This window comes from Lactuca virosa, chromosome 6, assembly GCF_052849685.1.
Source record: "Lactuca virosa cultivar CGN04683 chromosome 6, Lactuca_virosa_CGN04683_v6, whole genome shotgun sequence".
NCBI classification, from domain to species: Eukaryota; Viridiplantae; Streptophyta; class Magnoliopsida; order Asterales; family Asteraceae; genus Lactuca; species Lactuca virosa.
The window spans coordinates 39,136,717-39,158,853 of record NC_136431.1 but is presented as its reverse complement, the minus strand read 5'-3'; the positions used below and the strand labels follow the sequence as shown (position 1 = coordinate 39,158,853).

Genomic DNA, 22,137 nt, shown 5'->3' with positions numbered 1-22,137 from the left:
TTGTAATTTTGGGCATAGCTTGCGTACGCTGGGCGTACATCTTGTACGTTTGGCGTACGTGTCCAGGGTGCAAACCCTAAATTTTAGGGTTCAGACCATATTTAAACATTTTTATGGCCTCATACACTCTCTTAACTCTAGCTTAATTCCTCATTTCAAAAACCCTGAAGTGTGTGAGTTCATTTTGAAGCTTGGAAAGTCTTTTGGTGCCATTTTAGGAGCTTTTGGAGGTGAAGGAAGAGCTTTGAAGTTTTAGTGTTTCCCTCTAGGCCTTGGATCCAACATCTACACTCCTTTATGCACCTTTTGGAGGTATAAAGCTCCAACCTTGATGAGTATTTCATTTAGATCTAGTATTAGCTTAAAGTTGGCCCTTTTGTCCCAAATCTTGATCCTTGTGAGTAGGGAATACTCCAAGACATTTGAGTTGTCTTTCCAGATGTTTTAGGGTGTGTTCAGTTATAAAATTATGATCTTGGATATCATTTTCTTCCCATGCATGATGTAGGTTGTCTTAATAGGCCAAGAAGCTAGAGTTTCCAATGTTAAGGTCTTATTAGCCATGCAAAACCATAAAGTTGGAAACTTTATGGTTAAGAACACCTTTTAGGGTCTGGATCTGAATTATGGACGTAAATGATTAAGGATTATGTAACGTCTGGTTCCTGGTATGTATTTAATTCATAATTTATTCATTTTTGTATAGAAACTCGACGAGTTGGAGGCCTCAAACTCGCCGAGTAGAGATGGATTGGGACGCGGGTTAAGAAGTCTACTCGACGAGTTGAGAAGCCTTAACTCGACGAGTAGGCTGGCAGAATGAAACCCTAATTTCTAGGGTTTTTCACCCTATTTAAACACCTTAACCCCCATAATCTGGCCTCATTTCTAGCCTCCATTGTCCCAAACCCTAGCCACGAAACCCTAATTCACTTTTGAGAGTTTTGAGCCAACTTTTGTGCATTCTTTGTGATTTTGAAGAAGAAGGTACTTGAAGAAGGAACAAGGACGTGTAGGAGGAGAGTAGATCCATAAGTTGGATGGAACGCTTGGTTTTTACCCGAAAATTTTATACTTTTAAAAGTTAACTATTATTTTTACCCGAAAATTTTTGTATAAAAAAAGCTATAGTGTAACACTTGGTTTCAGATATGAATTTTACTTTTAATTTTGAGATTTATGGGTGGCAACGACATGGTGGAAGGATCACCACGTCTGTGAGAGTGAGATGAGTTTTCTCACTATACTTTATAAGATGTTAGATTGTCTTTGTGACTATTGCATGTATGTTAGGCAAGACCCGTCATGAGGGCATGACCCATTATGAGGTCAGAACCCGTTAGTTGTGTGGGCGAGGCCCGATGTTTTGTATGTTATGTGATATTTTGGGGAACTCACTGATGTTTGTGCTTATTGTTTATGTTTAAATGTTTCAGGTATTTCTGGCTTCAAAGGGAAGGTCCGACCTGATCGCACTGCATCCCATGGAGTTAATTTCCACATTATCTATTTTGTTTTACTCCGACGATTGAGAAATATATTATACTTTGGTTGACTTTTGAACAGATGATTGTATGTTTTTTGGTGATTTAAAAAAGAGAATTTTATTGGTATTTTTGGAAAGTTACATACATCTTCTGGTTACTAGTTTGGTAGGTCTTAAAAACTTTAACTAATCAGCTTGTTTAGATATAAATTTAGTTTTTCCATTTTATTTAATCCTATAAGTTGAAAAATAAACCCTCCCTAATCTTAGACACTTTAATAATAATAATAATAATAATAATAATAATAATAATAATAGCAAATTGAACTTTCACCGGAAAGCTATCTTTGAGAATCCATCATGACTTTCTTCATAGTCTTAATGGTTTAACTCAAATTTGAATGATTCATCTAATATTTCTTAAAACTTATTTAATTTTTCCGACAACTTCTTAAATATATTACAATAATTTAAGGGGTTAAATGCATATAATAATGTTTTTTTAGATAATATAATTTTTTATAAAAAACAAAATATTTTTAGACACTTTATGATCAAATTCCTATAATTTTTTATCATTGAATTTATGAAAAGAATAGAATAAGATTTCATTTAATTAGTTGGTTTTTATAACCCTATTCTTTTAAAATATATTAAGATTTTAATTCTAAGTTTGCTATATGATTTGTCATTAGAGATTTAAAGGAATATACTTTACGTGAGCATTGAATTTTTTTATTAAAATATTTTCTCATATTCAATTTAAAATTCTAGTTTGATAGATGATGATGCACTCCACAACTTCTATTTCTAGTGAAGTTGTCGATACTTGGGAGTTGGGGACACTGAAGCCATCGTTTGCTTTCCGTAATTCTTCTCTTGTCTCTTGCTATGTATCTTTCGGCGGACGATTCAAACTAGCGTAATCTCTTGCTTTTCGTTGTATTAATAACAAATTTCATGATCGGAATATGATCAGGATCAGTCTCTAGTTGATTATCACATTAAATCGTCAAAACTCGCGTTTTCAATCGCCAATCTGCTCAAGGGGTAAGTACTTTTGCGATGCTATATTCTTTTATTCTGAATTGAATTGATGCTTCTAGTTCTTGAATAACTTCCCCTTTTTACTTAATTTAGATAGTTAGGGCACAAAATTGCTAAAACAAAATTAAATTGAATTGCATTTCTGCAATGGAGAATTGAAATTTGAGCCATATAGGTGTTGTTCTTATACTTTATCATGTTCTAATGATTTTTGTTGCTTACATGTGCCCAGTTTCAACTTTCAACCGGAATTAATGGCTGGAAAGCTTCTTGCAAATCGAGCTTCAACTTCCTTTGACTTTGAGATCGTTGACAATGATTACGATCAGCTTACAACCAATGACTCATCTAACAACAATCCATGGATAAATCCTGCATCTATAAAACTCAGACATAGACTTGGAAGAGGCCCATTTGGTGATGTCTGGTTAGCAACACGTCATCAAGTTACTGAAGATTATGAAGAGTATCATGAAGTAGCTGTTAAGATGCTACATCACATCAAAGAAGATAACATCAAAGTCGTATTAGATAAACTCAGTGTTTTACTTTCCAAAGCTCAAGGATTACAAGGTGCATCCTGCCTTCATCTTCATGGTGTTTCAGTCATATCTGGGAAGGTAATAAACAGATCCTACTTAATACTTATTTATATCATTATAGTTTAATGATTGTTTGATTATTTAGTTAAATGGTTTCAACTTTCATATCATATATTCATATATTCCAGATATGCATTATTATGAAATTCTATGAGGGATCAATTGGTGACAAAATGGCTACTCTAAAAGGGGGAAAATGTTGTTTGGGTGATGTCTTGAGGTATGGGATTGATCTAGCTCATGGAATTATGGAACTGCATTCAAAAGAGATATTAATCCTTAATCTTAAACCTAATAATATCCTCCTAAACGAAGAACAAAAAGCAATTTTGGGTGATTTGGGAATCCCTTATGTTCTACTACGCATTCCATTACCTAATTCTGATACAACTAGAAGAATTGGCACACCAAACTACATGGCCCCTGAACAATGGCAACCTGACATAAGAGGCCCCTTATCTTTTGAGACTGATTCATGGGGTTTTGGTTGCACCATTGTTGAAATGTTGACAGGTGTACAACCGTGGTGTGGTAAGTCAATTGATGAAATATATAACTCAGTTGTGAAAAGACAAGAAAAACCTCACATTCCAGATAACCTTCTTCCTCCTGCTGTTGAGAATGTAATTCTTGGTTGCTTTGAGTATGACTTCAGAAGTCGACCTTTAATGGCAGATATATTAAGAGTCTTTGAAAGGTACATATAATTTATTATTCTTTTAAATATAATGTCTCGATATCTTTTCCACAATAACAGCTTTTATTCATAAACTTTTTTGCAGCTCAAAGAACGCGACTTTTGATGATGGGAAATGGAAAAATATCAGTGGGCCTGGGCCCACATCCATTTTAGAAAAATCAAATTTAAACGGGTACACAAAATGGTTCTTATCAAAATCCAATCTAGAAGTAGGCGACACAGTTCGATCAAGAAAACCCTTAAACTCATGCAAACATGAAAACATGGTAGTCCCCGTGGGAACAATCGTGGGTCTAGACACAGACAACCAAAACCAAACCCAAAACGGATATGTTCTAGTCCGGGTACACGGTATCCACGACCCGGTGAGGGTCCATGGGTCAACACTGGAGCGGGTCACATACGGGTTCTCACCCGGCGACTGGATCCGTTTCAAGAAAGAAAACAAGAAACGAAAATCGAATGTCGGTGTTGTTCATACGGTTGACCGGGATGGAAGTTTGACCGTTGGTGTAATTGGGATTGACACGTTATGGAAATGTGTTTATTCGGATGTACAAATGGCAGAAAATTACTGTGTTGGAGAGTTTGTGAGGGTGAAAAGTAATGTTTTTAGTCCGAGGTTTGAATGGGTTAGAAAAAGAGGAGGGGAGTGGGGGACTGGGAGGGTATTTTTGGTATTACCGAATGGTTGTCTTGTGGTTAAATTTCCCGGGAGGTTAAATTTCGGTGGTGAAAGTGAAACTTTTATGGCGGATCCGGGTGAGGTGGAGTTGGTGAGTTTTGGGATGAGTGGTAATAATATGGTGAAAAAGTATTGGCATCTTGAGGATTTTCATTGGGGTGTTAGGCCGTTTTTGGTTGGTTTAGGGGTTTTTACTGTGGTTAAATTGGGGGTTTGTGTTGGAGGTAAAATGGGAAGATTGAGTGTGAAGAAAAATGATAAGTCTCAAAGTGAACAAAAACATGGGGAGATTGGTAATGCGAAATGGCTTCCTCCAAATATGGCGAATATTATATTTAGAGAAGGGGTTAATATTACTAATACTACAAGGTAAATTAACATGTATAATGTGTTGATTATTGTATTATATTTGATTATGGTGAATCGTATTGTAAATAGTTAACTGCTTGGTTGTAGATATACTTTAACTCTTTAATTTTCAATGGTGGATGTATGAAGCTGTGATGATTATGTAAGTGTATACTTTACCAAACTTACAAAGTCTTATGAGAAGAATTAGCAAATTATGATGTTCATTGCACATGGAGTTTATGTACCTATGGTGAAGCAAAAGAAGTTGAGTAGACTATGCCTATTCTGATGGGTTTGAATGATGATTTCACTCAAATCCGTGGTCGAATTCTTTTAATGGATCCGATTCCAAAAGTTAATTGAATCTTTTCATTAATCATCCAGGATGAAAGGCAGAAGGAGCATAAGTTCTAATCAAAGTCCTAAATCAACAATGGCTTTCAATGTCATAGATTCATACTCTGATAACAACAAAACAAGAACCTATAACAACAATCAAAATCAAAGAGGCTACAGGAAGAATCATATCATTTGTACACACTCTAAGAAGACCGGACACATAGGAGAAATGTTACAGTTTGCATGGTGTTTTCACCGGGTTTCAAGTTCACAAACAACAATAAGAATAGGGCGAGGTTACTAAAGTTGGTCATAGTTTGGTACTTCATGATGTTCTATTTGTGCCACAGTTTGAATTAAACCTCATATCAGTTACTTCATTGACTAAAGATAAAACTACAATGGTTAGTCTTTATCATGATTATGCAATCATACAACAGATGGGCAACAACCAGATGATTGGCATGATTGGCAGGGGTAAAGTCATAGAAGGATTATACTTGCTAGAGCATGATTTAGTCAAATGTCTCTTTACAACAATGGCACTAGAGATTTGGGCATCCCTCAAATAAGAAACTCAAGTTATTGAGCAATGAGTTAGCTTTAAATAAAGGGATAGATAAACATGTTTGTATGATATGTCCATTAGCTAAACAAAAGAAGTTTGCATTTGTTTGTCACAACAATATGTCTAGTAAATCATTTCAGTTGATACATTGTGATTTTAGGGGTCCCTATCATATTGATTCTTATCAGGGACATAGATATTTTGTGACCATTGTTGATGACCATTCCAGGTTTACATGGATATATATGATAAAACACAAATCAGAAGTTCAAACCATTATTCCGTAGTTCTTTGCCATGGTTAAAAATCAATTTGATACAAGTGTTAAAATGTTCAGATCTGACAATGCAAAGGAATTGCAATTTGTCAATTTCTTTAATGAACAAGGTGTTATTCATCAATACTCTTGTTTTGAAACACCTCAACAAAACTCCGTGGTGGAGAGAAAGCATCAACACCTGCTGAATGTTGCTAGGGCCATTTCCTTCCAATCTGCTGTTCCTTCTGAATACTGGTCTGAATGTCTAATGTCTACTATCTACTGTGTGCTACTTTTCTAATAAATAGAACTCCTTCAAAAGTGCTAAATAGTTTGTTTCCTTTTGAAAAATTATTTGGGAAGGCAACCAATTACTCAATGTTCAGATCTTTTGGCTGCTTATCATTTGCATCTACCTTAAAAGCTAGAAGAACAAAGTTTGATCCTAGAGCTACTGCATGTATATTTCTTCGATATCCAGTTAGAGTTAAAGGATATAAAATGCTTGATTTAATAACAAGAAGGGTTTTTATTTCAAGAGATGTTACATTTCATGAGGCATTTTTTCCTTTTCAGACTTCTGAATACAAGCATCAACAAAATCCTTTTGATTCCTATATTGTCACACCCCCTGGCCGACGGCGGAAACGCCGGGAGATGCGACATTAGGGATATTGAATCACAATCATTGAACATACATTGAGATATACAAAACAAGATGTAACATAAATATCACTTTCATTTATAGGCAAAACATTACATTATAAAGTGTTTTGGAAGTACTAAAATTTCTAATGTTAGAGGTACCATGATAGTTAGGCATAACTATGACGATAATAGGTCTTCAATAGCTGTGCCGATCAATCACTGCTTCCAGAGGTGGAATCTTCCATTACTCGATTTCCTAGGAATACATGTGGTTTGGAGAGGTCAACATAATGTTGGTGAATTCACAGGTTTTGTATATTATTCTTTGAAAATAACATTTTACTATTCCTAGGTACTAGGGTTTCCGTGATTCCTATTTATCTTATATACTACTAGCGTATCCATATCTTAGGGGTATCCTTAAGGAAATTGGTGCTTTTAAGAGCAGACTAACCGAGAATGACCTCAATGTAGGTTAGTTGGATACAGTCCAACCTTTTCTTATATAACTATACACTTATGACATGAATGTAGTATCAATGCTCTATTATATAGTTATAATATATAATTATATTTAAATAGATATTCTTAGCGAAGCCAACTGGCATAGTAGTAATATGAACATTATTCGAGTTGAGTGACATCATAACGTACTACAATTATCCATTTGAAACCGGGTGTAGTGACGGCATAATATACAACTATTATCCGTTTGAATCGAGGGTAATGACGACATAACATATTACTATTACCCGTTTGAGTTGAGCGTAGCGACGACATAATATACCACTATTATCCGTTTAAATCGAGCGTAGTGACGACATAATATACTACTATCATCCGTTTGAGTTGAATGTAGTGACAACATAATATATTATTATTATTATCCGTTTGAGTCAAGTGTAATGATGACACAATATACTACTATTATCCGTTTGAGTTGAGCATAGTGACGACGTAATATATTATTATTCATTAGCGTAGTAACGATATAATATATTATTATTATTCGTTTTGAGTTTAGCGTAGTTACGAATTAATATACTATTATTATACGTTTAAGTTGAGTGTAGCGACAACATAATATACCACTATTTTCCGTTTGAGTTGAGTGTACTAACGACATAATATATTACTATTATCCGTTTAAGTCGAGCGTAGTGATGACATAATATACTAATATTATCCGCTTGAGTTGAGCGTAGTGACATCATAATATATTAGTATCTATGAGTATTTGGCAGAATAACAACTAGGTATAATGTTTTCATAGGGAGTTGCCCAGAATCACGACTAGGTGAAATGCTACCCGAGAGATTTGGATAGAATAAAGGCTAGGTATTAAGTTACCCTAGAGATTTGGCTATATTAACTACAAGAGTATTGGTGTTTCCTGGCAACTGGTCAACATAACAACTAGGTATGATTCTATCTATCATTGTGGTTTAGTATAACAACTAGGCATAATTTAGCTAAAGAGTTTGGGTAGATTTTCTACCGGACATAATATCATCCTAATTTTATGAGCATAATTATCTAACTACAATTAGTTATAACTAGGCATAATTTAGCTAAAGAGTTTGGGTAGATTGTCGAGACCTGTTATTTATAGCAGGTTTGTAGTGCGCGAACTGTACGATCGTGCAACGTTTCTTTATCTCAGTGTGCCATGTCATCCCATATCTCGACGCAATTGGGCGTCAGTACGCGCGACACACTGCACTCGCATGCACTGCGTGCTAGCACACGTGACGGTAAAAATTCAACTTTGAAATTCTATAACTCTCACATACGAACTCCGTTCTTAACGACTCTTATATATTCGTGTAGGTATCGTCATTCTCTACAACTTTCCTTTTGGTCGTTTTGTTTAGTTTTGACTTTCATCTTTTGACGTGTTTTTATTATTGTTAAAAATCATATGTTCCTCATATGATCTCTGTTATAAGCGTTCTTTGCTCCATAATCCTTACTTTAAGTAGTACTACGTTTGTCTAGCTGGTGACTTTTCCCAAAAGTCGGCCAATCTCCTTGTAGTTTTCAACGTTGTAACTTTTTAAGTACGATAGACATTTATTTCCTATAAATGTCGTATCTCACTCATACTATGTTAGATTTTTGTGAAATTTATATTTTTGGAACGACGGTAGCGTGTAGAAGATAAATATGTTAACTTGCTCACAAAGTGACATGAATTTTTGCGCACTTATTTTTGAACCTATGGTTCCGACGTTAATAAGGTAGTGTTTGTTTTTTGTCTGCAGATCTGCGTGGCCTCTTCTGTCTGCGCCGCGCAGACCACGCGCAGACATTAGCATTCGCAGACTGTTTGTTTTTTTGAAGACTGCAGACCTAAAAATGTCTGCGCGCCCTCTTCTTGGCGCAGATGTGGACCAGAGTCTTCTAACATCTCCAGACATCTTCTAGCCTAAAAAAACATATATATCTTTATTTTTTTAAGTTTTTTTTAATTTATATTTTTTCCAACTTTATTAATGATAAACAATTTGAAAAAAAAATTACAAAAACTTAAAAAAAAACGTTCGACGATACAAACATGATATTTTTGACAAATTTATAAATAAAGATTTATTTCAATAATAGTCGTTGAAGTTGTTTATATAAATATGAAAAAAAATCATATTATATTATTATATTTGTTTTTGCCAAATTTTGTAAAACATTATTTAATACAGTATCGTCAAACTTTATTTCTATCCATTTATGGTACGTTTTTAATGGATTTAATTGAAAAAATCGAAGTTTATTTCTATCCATTTATGTAACAAACTTTGATCACTAATTATAATGTTTAGTTATAACTTTGCAACTAAAGTTGTTGGTTTTTATCAAATATATACGTTAATTCATACCATTTATATTTATATTTTTTTATACAATAATACATAAAAGTTGATCTAGATTCGTTAATTATTTATAACAAAGTCATAAAAATATTAAAAAATCACTTTGAAGTTTAAAAAAACCAGTTTATTTAGATTTCAGTTTATTTTAGTAGCCCGCAGATGTTAAAAAAACAAACAATCTTCTTTTTTCAGACTGCAGACGTTTGGTCCACCTCTTCTACTGCAGAGGTCTACAGATGTGGTCCGTAGACTGCAAACATTTTGCCTCAGAAAAAAACAAACAGCACCTAAGAGTGATGGTTAAAATTTTTGGCGTTTTACAAGATTGTTTGATCGTGTTTTGTTGTTTGATTATCGACAGCGGTTGGAGGCATATTTTCTGGGTTGTCACATCCTCCCCCTGTTGAAGGAAATTTCATCCCTGAAATTCCACTTGTAGTGCCAAACGTAGATGCACTATTGGGTGAATTTGAGTGAATCAGGATTTATATCTCTTATTGTTGTAATTATAATTATAATCATACTTATATATATATATATATATATATATATATATATATATATATATATATATAATTACATAGTGTTTGTTCATAGTAAAAACTAAGTACTATGCTTATCCTTATAATTTAGTTTTATAGAGAGTAATCGACTCCCTAGGGTTTACCTTCGAAGTAAAGTTTTTGAACCGATTTGATTTTTGTTGCGAGAGATAGTGAGAGTGTGATCAGATAAATACTTTTCGATACATAGTGGTAGTGATATGGCCCTCAGACATGTACTTTCTGGAACATAGAGTGGTAGCGACATCAGTCAAGTACTTACTGGAACATAGAGTGGTAGTGACATCAGTCAAGTACTTACCGGAACATAGAGTCAAAAGATATCAAACCCATATGATTTTTCGAAGGGTTTTCAAAACAATTCATTCTAGAATTTTCGAGGGATTCATAGTGTTACTACGAGTTGTACTTAATGTTATCTAATAATTTGGGGAATACTATTACATGCTGCTAAAACTTAATAATTTTTCGACCGTATGATTTCTCCCTATTACGGTTGGACTTAAACGATAGCTGCACAATAAACTAAATCACATATTCTAAAACTATTTAATTCTGGAATCATGTAACCTACGTATCCTCCTAATAATTAATAACATGTGTTTCTTTAGCTTTTATTAGTTTTGTGTTTTAACGAGTGTTTAAATCTAGTGTTCACAAAACTATATTATTACTTTAGTTTGTTTACGCAAGTTATTTAGCGAGGGCGTACCGATTTCTAGGAGTGGATTCTGGGTAACGTTATTTGTTCTAATGAAAAATACTCTTCGCCGAGCGTTACCCCTTGATTTGCCAATCTAGGACAATCTCTTTTGAAGTGGCCAATTTCTCCACATTCTTAGCACTTGTGATTTCTAGTTCTCTGGTTTATGGTGTGGGTTGGGCTCCTACAGGACTTAGCGGTGTGGCCCTTACTACTGCAGTTGTTACATATTAGCTCTCTACATGCACCCTCATGGTGATAGGTGCACTCCCTATATATCGTAAGATATCTAACATATTGTCTTAGGGGATTGGGTGATGGGATGGTTGCTAGGTAAACTTTCCCTAAGTCTTCTTTTCTCCTTAGTGGTTGCTCTAAGTCATCATCAGATCTCCTTTTGCTATTTCCAGAATTTGGAAGGTCAGCTTTCTGGACCATAGTGCCCTGGCGGATTTCTTGACTTGTCAGGTTAAAGGCCAACCTCTTGGCACTGTCGTTTGTAGTCGGTTTGAATTGACCAACCCTTTAATAGGTTGAACTAATCCCCATATGTACATTTCTACCTTTTTGTGCCCCGGGGTATGACATCCCCTAATTTCTCGGCCAGAAAAGACCGATTTAATTTATGCTTTTTAAAATAAAATCAGAGAAATCTTTTTAAAAGATGTTGCGGAATTGGTCCCCAAAACAAAATATGATAAAAGTTTATCAAAACCTTTCTTTAAGAAATATATAATTTCATTTCATATCAAAACCTCGGGATGTCATGTTCCGATACATGTCAAAAGCATAAACAAGACATTATAAGCCTTTCAACAGTTATTTACAACTACTGGCCTATAATCCAAAAATCTCTCATCGTCCTCCGACTATGCTCGGGGTCCACTACCTGTAATCATAAAAAGCTGAGTATGTCAGACTTGGGAGTCTGGTGAGCATATAGGGTTTTCAACCCACAATAATAATAAACTTATTAAGTTCATCAATCAACAATAACCCTGATTACCCATTTCCCGTTGTCCTCACTTTACGTCCCTAAACACTTATCACAAGGGACCTAGCCTAAAGAATATTATCGGGATGTACACTACTGCTAAGGGGTTTCCTCAGCCATACATGTCCTAAAGGCAACCATGAGGGGGATGGAGTACAACAAATGAACACCCAAGTTCATTAACACCTACAGGTTGCGGGCCTGCCAGTGTTCCACTGGATTGTCTAGAAAAGTCCGTGGTCGTCATCCAAACTCCGCTAGATGACTGGATCACAATCACATCGAGGCCTCTCATCATTTTATCTCATCACACATCAACTATCTACCCATGTTTTACCCAACATATTTGTAGATAAAAATACATATACAGTTTAAAACTTGTATAAAACATCTATTCAACAGTCACCTCAATTAAACAATTAATATAATTACACGTAGCACGTATTTTATAGAAAATACTTCATATCTAGGTGTAAGATGAAGGTGACTATACACTCACATGATTTGATGAAAATCGAGCAGCAATTCGTTTCCTAAAACGTTCGTTTCTAATAAAACCGAGAGTTTTATTGAGAAACCGGGCTCTGCAAAGGTTGGGCTTCGAAACCGAAAAGATAAATTTCTCGGGCACTTCGTGGCGTATTTCGAGGGTTATAATTGATACCGGGGCTTTGGGGGATGTTAGAATGAAGGAAATATTGAAAAAGGGGTAAAAGATGGCAAATTTCCAAATGTATCCGAGAAGGCTCGCAAGTCTTCTATTTATAGGGGGTCCGAAGTCGGCTAATTTTGACTTTAATTTTTATATTATTATTTTTAACAGACCGGGACAGGAAATCCGTTAAAAATTCATAACTTCTTCATCCGACATCCGTTTTCGTCTATCTTTTTACCGTTGTGCTACTATTGACGAGACCTTCGATTCTCGTTTAGGTCGTGTCGGCTAAAAATCACTCGATCTAAAATTCGAGTTTTTAGCTGTCTACTACTAAGCTGAAACTTCGAAAAATCATAACTTCCTCATACGAAGTCAGATTTGGGCGTTCTTTTTATACCTACTCTCGGTTTAACGAACACTACGACTTTTGTTTAGATCGCTAAGGCTAAAAAGTAGTTTATAAAAAACTCACTTTTTACGACATTCGGCACCGTACCGATTTTGTCGCAAAACTTCGACATGTCATAACTTCTTCGTTATAACTCGGATTTCAGTATTCTTTATATATATGTAATCCTTGTCACGCCCACTAAAAGTTTCTTAATAGATATTGGCTTCATCTAATATTTATTTTTGACGCTCATTTTTATTCTTAATTAATTAAACCCTAATAATTAAGCATAAAACACATAATTCACATAATATTCACATAACCACACATCAGCAAACAAATGCAGGTAGCGACTCATCATGTCACTCTCCGTTTCCCAGGTGAGATTTGGCCCATTCGTATGTTTCCAACGCACAAGCACTAAATCGACCATCTTGCGTCGCAATTTCTTAGTCTTACGGTCAACGATTGCCTCAGGTTCTTCGATCAACCTCTTGTTTTCATCCAACCTTAATTCAGAAATAGGAATTATGTCGGGCACATCTCCCGTGAAATTTCTCAAATAACACACATGAAAGGTGTTATGAATACCCTCCAGTTCTTCCGGTAATTCTAGCTTGTAAGCTTGATTCCCGATCCTCTGAAGAACTTTAAAGGGTCCAATAAACCTTGGACTCAACTTTCCCCTTTTACCAAATCTTATAAGTCCCTTCCACGGCGAGACTTTAAGTAAAACCGAATCTCCAACTTCGAAGGATATCGGTTGTCTTTTCTTGTCAGCATAACTCTTTTGTCGATCTTGAGCTGCTAACATCCTTTCCTTTATCACTTTCAACTTTTCAGCAGTCTGATGGACTATTTCAGGTTCCATAAACTGCTTTTCCCCAGCTTCCAGCCAACATGACGGCGTTCGACACTTTTCCCCATACAAAGCGTGATAAGGTGCCATCTTGATGCTTGAGTGGAAACTATTATTATAGGAAAATTCTACTAGAGGTAAGTGTTCATCCCAGTTACCTTGGAATTCTAGGGTACATGCTCTCAGCATATCCTCCAATGTTTGAATTGTTCGTTCGCTCTGACCATCGATTTGCGGATGGTAAGCTGTACTCAAACACAGCTTGGTACCCAACTCCTCTTGTAGACTTCTCCAAAACCGTGAGGTAAAACGGCTGTCACGATCGGATACAATCGTTAACGGAACACCGTGAAGCCTGAATTTGCAAGTTTATCCATAGACCATTTCTTGTTGGCTGTTATGAAATGCGCACTCTTAGTGAAGTGATCAACGACCACCCAAATCATGTCGTGACCGTTCCTTGTTCTGGGCAGTTTAGTCACAAAATCCATGGTGATGTATTCCCATTTACCCATGGGTACAGGTAAAGGTTCTAAACTCCCATATGGTTTCTGATGTTGTGCCTTAACCCTAGCACAAGTTACACACTCGACCACGTACTTAGCAACATCGAGCTTCATCGTCGGCCACCAGTAATAGGGTTTTAGATCCCTATACATTTTCGTACTGCCAGGATGAATCGAGTACATGGTTTTGTGAGCTTCTTCCATCAGAAGATCTCTTACTCCTCCCATCTTAGGTACCCAAATCCTATCTTTGAATACCTTCAGTCCTTGACCGTTTGTATCAAACACCAACGTTTTACCCAAACATTCCTCCTTCCGGTCATTTTTCTCTAAAGCTTCCTCCTGAGCTTTCTTTATATTTTCCACAATTGTAGAGACAACTTCAATCCTCAACGCTCTTGGCCTTTTCTTTTCAAAATTTACCTTCCGACTGAGAGCATCAGCAACAACATTTGCTTTACCAGGGTGGTAAAGTATCTCACAGTCGTAGTCCTTGAGTAACTCTAGCCAGTGCCATTGCCTCATGTTCAATTCCTTCTGATTAAAGAGATATTGAAGACTCTTATGATCAGTGAAAAGTTTGCATTTAGTACCGTAAAGATAGTGCCTCCATATCTTTAAGGCTAATACTACCGCTGCCAACTCCAGATCATGAGTGGGGTAGTTGTGACATCTCCAAAATCACGGCCAGAAAAGACCGGTTTAATTTATGCTTTTAAAACAATTTCAGAGTAATCCTTTGATTAAAAGAGTTGCGAAATTTGTTCCCAAAACAAAAATATGATAAAATAAGATTTACCAAAGCATTTCATAAAGAAATGTATTTTCATTATAAAACAAAACTCGGGATGTCATGTTCCGATAAACAGACCAAAAGCATAAACATTACAATACAGACCTTACAACAGTTATATATAACAGCAGGTCTATAATCCAAAAATAACTTGACAAGTCATCCAACTTATGCTCTGGCGCCACTACCTGTAATACAAAGAAAACTGAGTGGGTCAGGCTTGGGAGCCTGGTGAGCATATAGGGTTTTCAACCCACAATAAATAATTATATTTAATTCCACCAACCAACAATAACCCAATTACACATTCCCGTTATTCTCACTTTACGTCCCTAAGACAACTAACATAAGGGACCTAGTCTAAGAATATTTCATCGGGGCGAAAACACATGCATTCGGGGGTTTCCCAGCAATATATGTCAAATAAGGCAACCATGAGGGGGATGGAGTACAGCGAATGAACACCCAAGTTCATTAACACCTACAGGTGGCGAGCCTGCTAGCGTTCCACAAGACTGTCTAGAAACGTCCGTGGTCGTCATCTAAACTCCGCCAGATGACTAAATCAAAAACATCGAGGCCTCTCATCTTTTTATCACAAGACAACTATCTACCCATGTTCTACCCAACATTTTAGTAGATAAAATATACATTTTTATACATAATTTAAAACCTGTATAGCATGTTCATTCAAAACACATTCCAGATGAAAGATGAGACACATAAACATAACACATATTTCATAGAGAATAAATCATATCTATGAGATTAGAAGATAACATCGATACACTCACATAACACATATACTTAGTACGTTAAATCGATACTTGTATAAAATCGTGCATTTGAAAGAGATTATGTACCCCCTTCAAATCAACACCAATATATAAACACATAACACGTATTTCATAGTAAATACTTCGTATTTATGTATTAGAAGAAAGTAACTACACACTCACTTGATCAGAAGATGATCGGACAACACTACGGCTTGTAATGGTAGTATTCTTCGGTAGATCTGGAAGATCTTCACAAAAATTGGCTTCTCGCTGGCAGAGCTTCGGCTCGGGAATTGCACTTCTCGGGATCTTCGGGGCTTCGGGACTCGCTTCGGGTCTTGGGAATGATACCGGGGCTTCGGGGGGTTAAAATAGGGCTTAGAGAGGGTATCAGGAGTGGGAGAGTAAGAGATGAGCAATCAAACTCGGCTGACCCTCGATTTCTATTTATAGGATGAATTTTCTGAGTTCACCTCGTGAGTTTCTAATATTCACCTCGTGAACTGGCTCACCTCGTGAGTTTCTAATATTCACCTCGTGAGCTCGATACGTCATTGCGTTCATCATGGCCACTTGCCCTGGAAGACGTCCATCATCTGTTCACCTCGTGAACCATATATATTCACCTCGTGAACTGGCTCACCTCGTGAGCCACATATGCTCACCTCGTGAGCTCTGACACAACCTTGGGGTTCACGCCCCGAACTTCAGAAATTCATAACTTTCGCATACGAGCTCCGTTTTCGACGTTCTTTATATCCACGCGTAGGTGAGATTATGCTCTACATATCTCGTTTAGACTCTGTTGGCTAATTTTGACTTTATTTTTATTATATTATTTTTAGTAGGCCGGGACAGGAAAACTCCGTTAGAAATTCATAACTTCTTCATCCGACGTCCGTTTTCGTCTGTCTTTTTACCGTTGGACTACTATCGACGAGATCTTCGATTCTCGTTTAGATTGTTTCAGCTATAAACCGCTCGATCTCAAATCGAGTATTCGGGCTGCATACCGCTAAGTCGAAACTTCGGAAAATCATAACTTCCTCATACGAAGTCAGATTTGGGCGTTCTTTTTATGCACGCTCTCGGTTTAACGAACTCTACAACTTCCGTTTAGATCACTAAGGCTAGATATCGCTCTATCTTAAATTCATATTTTACGTCATTCAGCGTCGTGCCGGTTCTGTCGCGAAACTTTGACAGGTCATAACTTCTTCGTTATAACTCGGATTTTGGCGTTCTTTATATCTCCGTAATCCTCGTTTCAACCACTAAAACTTTATGTAAAGATATCGGGTTTATCTCACACTTTAATTTTGACGCTTATTTTATTCTTAATTCAATTAAGCCACACAACTAAGCATAAAACACATAATACTCAAACATTTCATCATTAATACTTCAAAAGAGTTACAAAGGTTAACCTAGACTATTACATCAACAATAATGCCTAGCCTGGAAACGCGGGCGTTACAATTCTCTCCACCTTAGGATGATTCCGTTCCCAGAATCACACATCAACAAACAAATGCGGATAGCGACTCAAAATGTCACTCTCCGTCTCCCAGGTGAGATTTGGCCCATTCGTATGTTTCCAACAGACAAGCACTAATTCGACCATCTTGCGTCGTAATTTCTTAGTCTTTCGGTCAACGATTGCCTCAGGTTCTTCAATCAACCTTTTGTTTTCATCCAATCTTAATTCAGAAATTGGAATAATGTCAGGAACTTCTCCAGTGAACTTCCTCAAATAGCACACATGAAAAGTGTTATGAATACCATCTAGTTCTTCGGGTAATTCGAGCTTGTAAGCTTGGTTCCCAATCCTCTGAAGAACTTTAAACGGTCCAATAAACCTTGGACTCAACTTTCCCCTTTTACCAAATCTTATAAGTCCCTTCCACGGTGAGACTTTAAGCAAAACCGAATCTCCAACTTCAAAAGTCATCGGTCTTCGCTTTTTGTCAGCATAGCTCTTTTGACGATCTTGAGCTGCTAACATTTTTTCCCTGATCACTTTCAACTTCTCAGCAGTCTGATGGACCATCTCGGGTCCCATAAACTGCTTTTCTCCAGCCTTTAGCCAACAAGACGGCGTACGACACTTCTGTCCGTACAAAGCTTGATAAGGTGCCATCTTTATGCTCGAGTGGAAACTATTATTGTAGGAAAATTCTACCAAAGGTAAATGTTCATCCCAGTTACCTAGGAATTCCAGGGTACATGCTCTCAGCATATCTTCAAGTGTTTGTATCGTTCTTTCACTCTGACCATCAGTTTGTGGATGGTAAGCTGTACTTAAACACAACTTGGTACCCATTTCCTCTTGTAGACTTTTCCAAAACCTTGAGGTGAAACGGCTGTCACGATCCGATACAATCGTTAACGGAACACCGTGAAGCCTCACAATTTCCTTTATGTAAGAATTCGCAAGCTTTTCCATAGACTATTTCTCATTGGCTGCTATGAAATGCGCACTCTTAGTGAATCGATCAACGACCACCCAAATATGTCGTGACCGTTCTTTGTTCTAGGCAGTTTAGTGACAAAATCCATGGCAATGTCTTCCCATTTACCCATGGGTACAGGCAAAGGTTCTAAACTCCCATATGGTTTCTGATGTTGTGCCTTAACCCTCGCATAAGTCACACACTCGACCACATACTTTGCTATATCAAGCTTCGTCGTCGGCCACCAGTAGTAGGGTTTCAGGTCCCTATACATTTTAGTGCTGCCAGGATGAATCGAGTACATGGTTTTGTGAGCTTCTTCCATCAGAAGATCTCTAATTCCTCCGGACTTAGGTACCCAAATCCGATCTTGGAACACCTTCAGTCCGTGACTGTTTATATCGAACACTAACGTTTTACCCAAACATTCCTCCTTTCGGTCATTCTTCTCTAAAGCTTCTTCTTGAGTTTTCTTTATACTCTCCACAATCGTCAAGACAACTTCTATTCTTAACGCTCTTGGCCTCTTTCTTTCAACATTGACTTTCCGACTGAGAGCATCAGCAACAACATTAGCTTTACCGGGGTGGTAAAGTATCTCACTGTCGTAGTCCTTGAGTAATTCTAGCCAACGTCGTTGCCTCATATTCAATTCTTTCTGATTAAAGAGATATTGGAGACTCTTGTGATCAATGAAAAGCTTGCACTTCGTGCCTTAGAGGTAATGCCTCCATATTTTTAGTGCAAATACTACCGCAGCCAGCTCCAAATCATGAGTTGGGTAGTTCTTTTCGTGCTCTTTCAGCTGTCGAGACGCATATGCTATCACCTTTTCTATTTGGGTCAAAACACAACCCAATCCAACACTAGACGCATCGCTATAAACAGCTAAGTCTTCGACTCCGTCGGGTAAAGAAAGAATCGGTGCTTCACATAGATTCTTCTTTAGCTTCTCGAATGCTTCCTTATGCTTCTCACTCCAAGCATAAGTAGCTCCTTTATGGGTCAAAGCTGTTAATGGACTAGCGATTGAAGAAAAGCCTTGGATAAACCTTCGGTAATATGCGGCTAATCCTAAAAAGATTCGGATCTCCGTGGGACTTTTTGGTTGTTCCCACTTCGTCACAGCTTCGATCTTTGCTGGATCAACCATTATCCCTTCTTGGTTGACCACGTGACCCAAGAATTGGACTTCTCGAATCCAAAAATCACATTTGGAGAACTTTGCATACAACTTCTCCTTCTTCAAAACTTCTAACACTTCTCGCAAGTGTCTGCCATGCTCCTCTTGGCTTTTCGAGTAAATCAGAATGTCATCTATGAACACTATCACAGATTTATCGAGGAGCGGATTACAAACCCGATTCATTAAATCCATGAATGCTGCTGGAGCATTGGTTAGTCCAAAGGACATAACCAAGAACTCGTAGTGTCCATATCTCGTTCTGAAAGCAGTCTTCTCTATATCCTGCTCTCTTACTTTCAGCTGATGATATCCTGACCTTAGGTCGATCTTTGAAAAATAACTTGAACCTTGTAGTTGATCGAACATGTCATCAATCCTCAGCAATGGATATCTATTCTTTATTGTTGCCTTGTTCAGCTCTCTGTAATCGATGCACATTCTAATACTTCCATCTTTCTTATTAACGAATAACACCAGAGCTCCCCAGGGTGATGAACTAGGTCTAATGAAACCTTTGTCCAATAACTCCTGAAGTTGCATCATTATCTCCTTCATCTCCGTCGGTGCTAGTCGGTACGGTGCCTTTGCTATTGGTGTCGTTCCTGGTAACAAGTCTATTCTGAACTCCACTTGTCTATCAGGCGTTAATCCGGGAAGATCTTCGGGAAATACTTCCGGATAATCACACACGACAGGAATGCTCTGCATCCCCTTTTTCTCCTTCTTAGCATCGATCACGAATGCCAAATATGATGTACATCCTTTGGCCAAACACTTTCTGGCTTTCATTAGCGAAATGATTCCAGAATTAACTCTGCATTTGTCTCCATACACCATAAATGACTCTTTCCCTGGTGGGTTTACTTTTACTATCTTCTTTCCGCACAAAATCTCGGCATCGTTGGCGCTAAGCCAATCCATCCCCAACACGATGTCGAAATCGTTAAGTTCGATATGCAATAATTCCTCATGAAACTTATTCCCATTTAGGTCGATTAAAATGTTTTTCATACGATGGCTAACAGGTACAAACTTGCCACTAGCAACTTCGACTAATAAAGCATTATCTAGTCTATCGACAGTCAAAACTAGTTTTCTACCAAATTCATGCGATATAAAGGAGTAGTTGGCTCCAGAATCAAATAAAATTTGGGCAGGCAATTCGTTAACGAGAAAGGTACCTGAAGCGACATCAGCTTCATCCTTCGCAGCTTCCAGTGTCATCTGAAAGGCTCTCGCCTTCGGCTTTGGTGGAATGTTGGGCCTAGCTGCCTCCTTCTTCTTCGGACAGTCTTTCAAAATGTGCCCCTCTTCATTACAACCAAAACACATCCTTTTGTTGGACGGATACTCATTGGTAAAATGCCTAGTTTTTCCACACTTGTAGCAAGTTACATCCTCACTACATTTCCCAAAGTGCTTTTTCTTACACTTATCACACCATTTCGCTTCGCCTCCTTTTCCTCCAAACTTCTTCGAAGTAGACTTCGAAAATTTACTTTTGTTATTGGAACCTGAAGTTCCTTCAAACTTTCTCTTCTCGCCAACTTCAACCTTGCTGGCGGTTCTTCCCTTGATCATATCCTCAACAGACTTGGCAGCCCAAATAGCTGCCTCTAGAGTAGGTGCCTGACGTACTGGCACCGCGTACTCCCATGGGAGCCCCTTTGCGTACCGGTCAACTTTAGTCAGCTCGTCTGGGACGATGCGCAAAGCAAACTCCATATTGTCTGTGAAGGCGTTAGTGTAATCGTCGACTGACATGCTTCCTTTTGTCAATGTCAGAAACTTATTCTCCAACTCCAACATATTTTGAGCCGAACAGAACTTGCGCTTGAACTGCACCAAAAATTCTGCCCAAGTCAATTGTAGTGGCTTGTTAGGGCTTAGGGTCTTCCCCAGAGTGTTCCACCAACGGACTGCACCACTTCTAAACTGATTTACTGCGAAAGTGGTCTGCAACTTGCCTCTGCAGCCACATGTCATGAAGGCTAGCTCCATTTCCGAGATCCAATCCATGACTCCAATCGGATCTTCCTTTCCAGTGAAGGTCGATGGTTTGCAAGTCAAGAAATCTTTGTACTTGCATCCAAGTCCATCATTTCCTCCCTCCTGGTTGACTTGCCTAACAATCGGTGGGTCGGCTTGACCAATCACCCCACTGAAGTTTCCTCCATCCGACGGCCCTCCATTCACTTCGGGCTCTTCAACTTGTATTGAAGGTTCTTCACGATTCTGCCTAAGCAGACGTCTTGTTTCTTCCATCTGACGATCCAACATCGTCTGAATCATCAATTGAACACCAACCATTGTTATTGGCTCAGGTGCTGCTGCTACAACATGTATTTGCTCAATCACTGGTATTTGATTCCTGTTTTCATCAGCATTTCCAACTCCACTCCTCGTTCTCACCATTTTGATCTATACACCGAAAAAGGTGAAATTAGATCCTCATTCACGATAGATATTCAAATCATCCTTATCACTCCGAAACGTTTACATGCTAGTTCTAATATCGTAGACGTACGCTTAGAATCCTACACACATAAGGTTTCCAGATCCGGTCGGCAACAAACCATAGATCCGAACAAATAATATCATATATGGCAAACATATAACATTTAGCACATAAAAGCATTTTAGGCAATTTTCCTAAAATAAACTAGTGCTCGTGTCTAAAATATAACAGACACACATCTC

The 22,137-nt window shown here is 37.6% G+C and overlaps 1 protein-coding gene across 1 annotated transcript; it reads left to right on the top strand.

Moving 5' to 3' along the window:
• Positions 1 to 2,273: 2,273 nt before the first annotated feature.
• LOC145120050 (Protein kinase superfamily protein) lies at positions 2,274 to 5,100 on the top strand. The gene is made up of 4 exons (XM_079055837.1): positions 2,274 to 2,536; positions 2,766 to 3,153; positions 3,264 to 3,832; positions 3,918 to 5,100. The coding sequence occupies exons 2-4, from the start codon at positions 2,788 to 2,790 to the stop codon at positions 4,891 to 4,893; spliced, it is 1,911 nt and encodes a 636-aa protein (XP_078911963.1). The 5' UTR covers positions 2,274 to 2,536; positions 2,766 to 2,787; the 3' UTR covers positions 4,894 to 5,100.
• The last annotated feature ends 17,037 nt before the right edge of the window (positions 5,101 to 22,137 follow it).

What these genes read in the sequence shown, in the direction of transcription:
- LOC145120050 (XM_079055837.1), top strand. Translation starts at nt 2,788, where the DNA reads ATGGCTGGAAAGCTTCTTGCAAATCGAGCTTCAACTTCCTTTGACTTT. An exon ending in TTTCAGTCATATCTGGGAAG is followed by an intron (nt 3,154 to 3,263) that starts GTAATAAACAGA and finishes CATATATTCCAG; the next exon opens with ATATGCATTATTATGAAATT. An exon ending in ATATTAAGAGTCTTTGAAAG is followed by an intron (nt 3,833 to 3,917) that starts GTACATATAATT and finishes ACTTTTTTGCAG; the next exon opens with CTCAAAGAACGCGACTTTTG.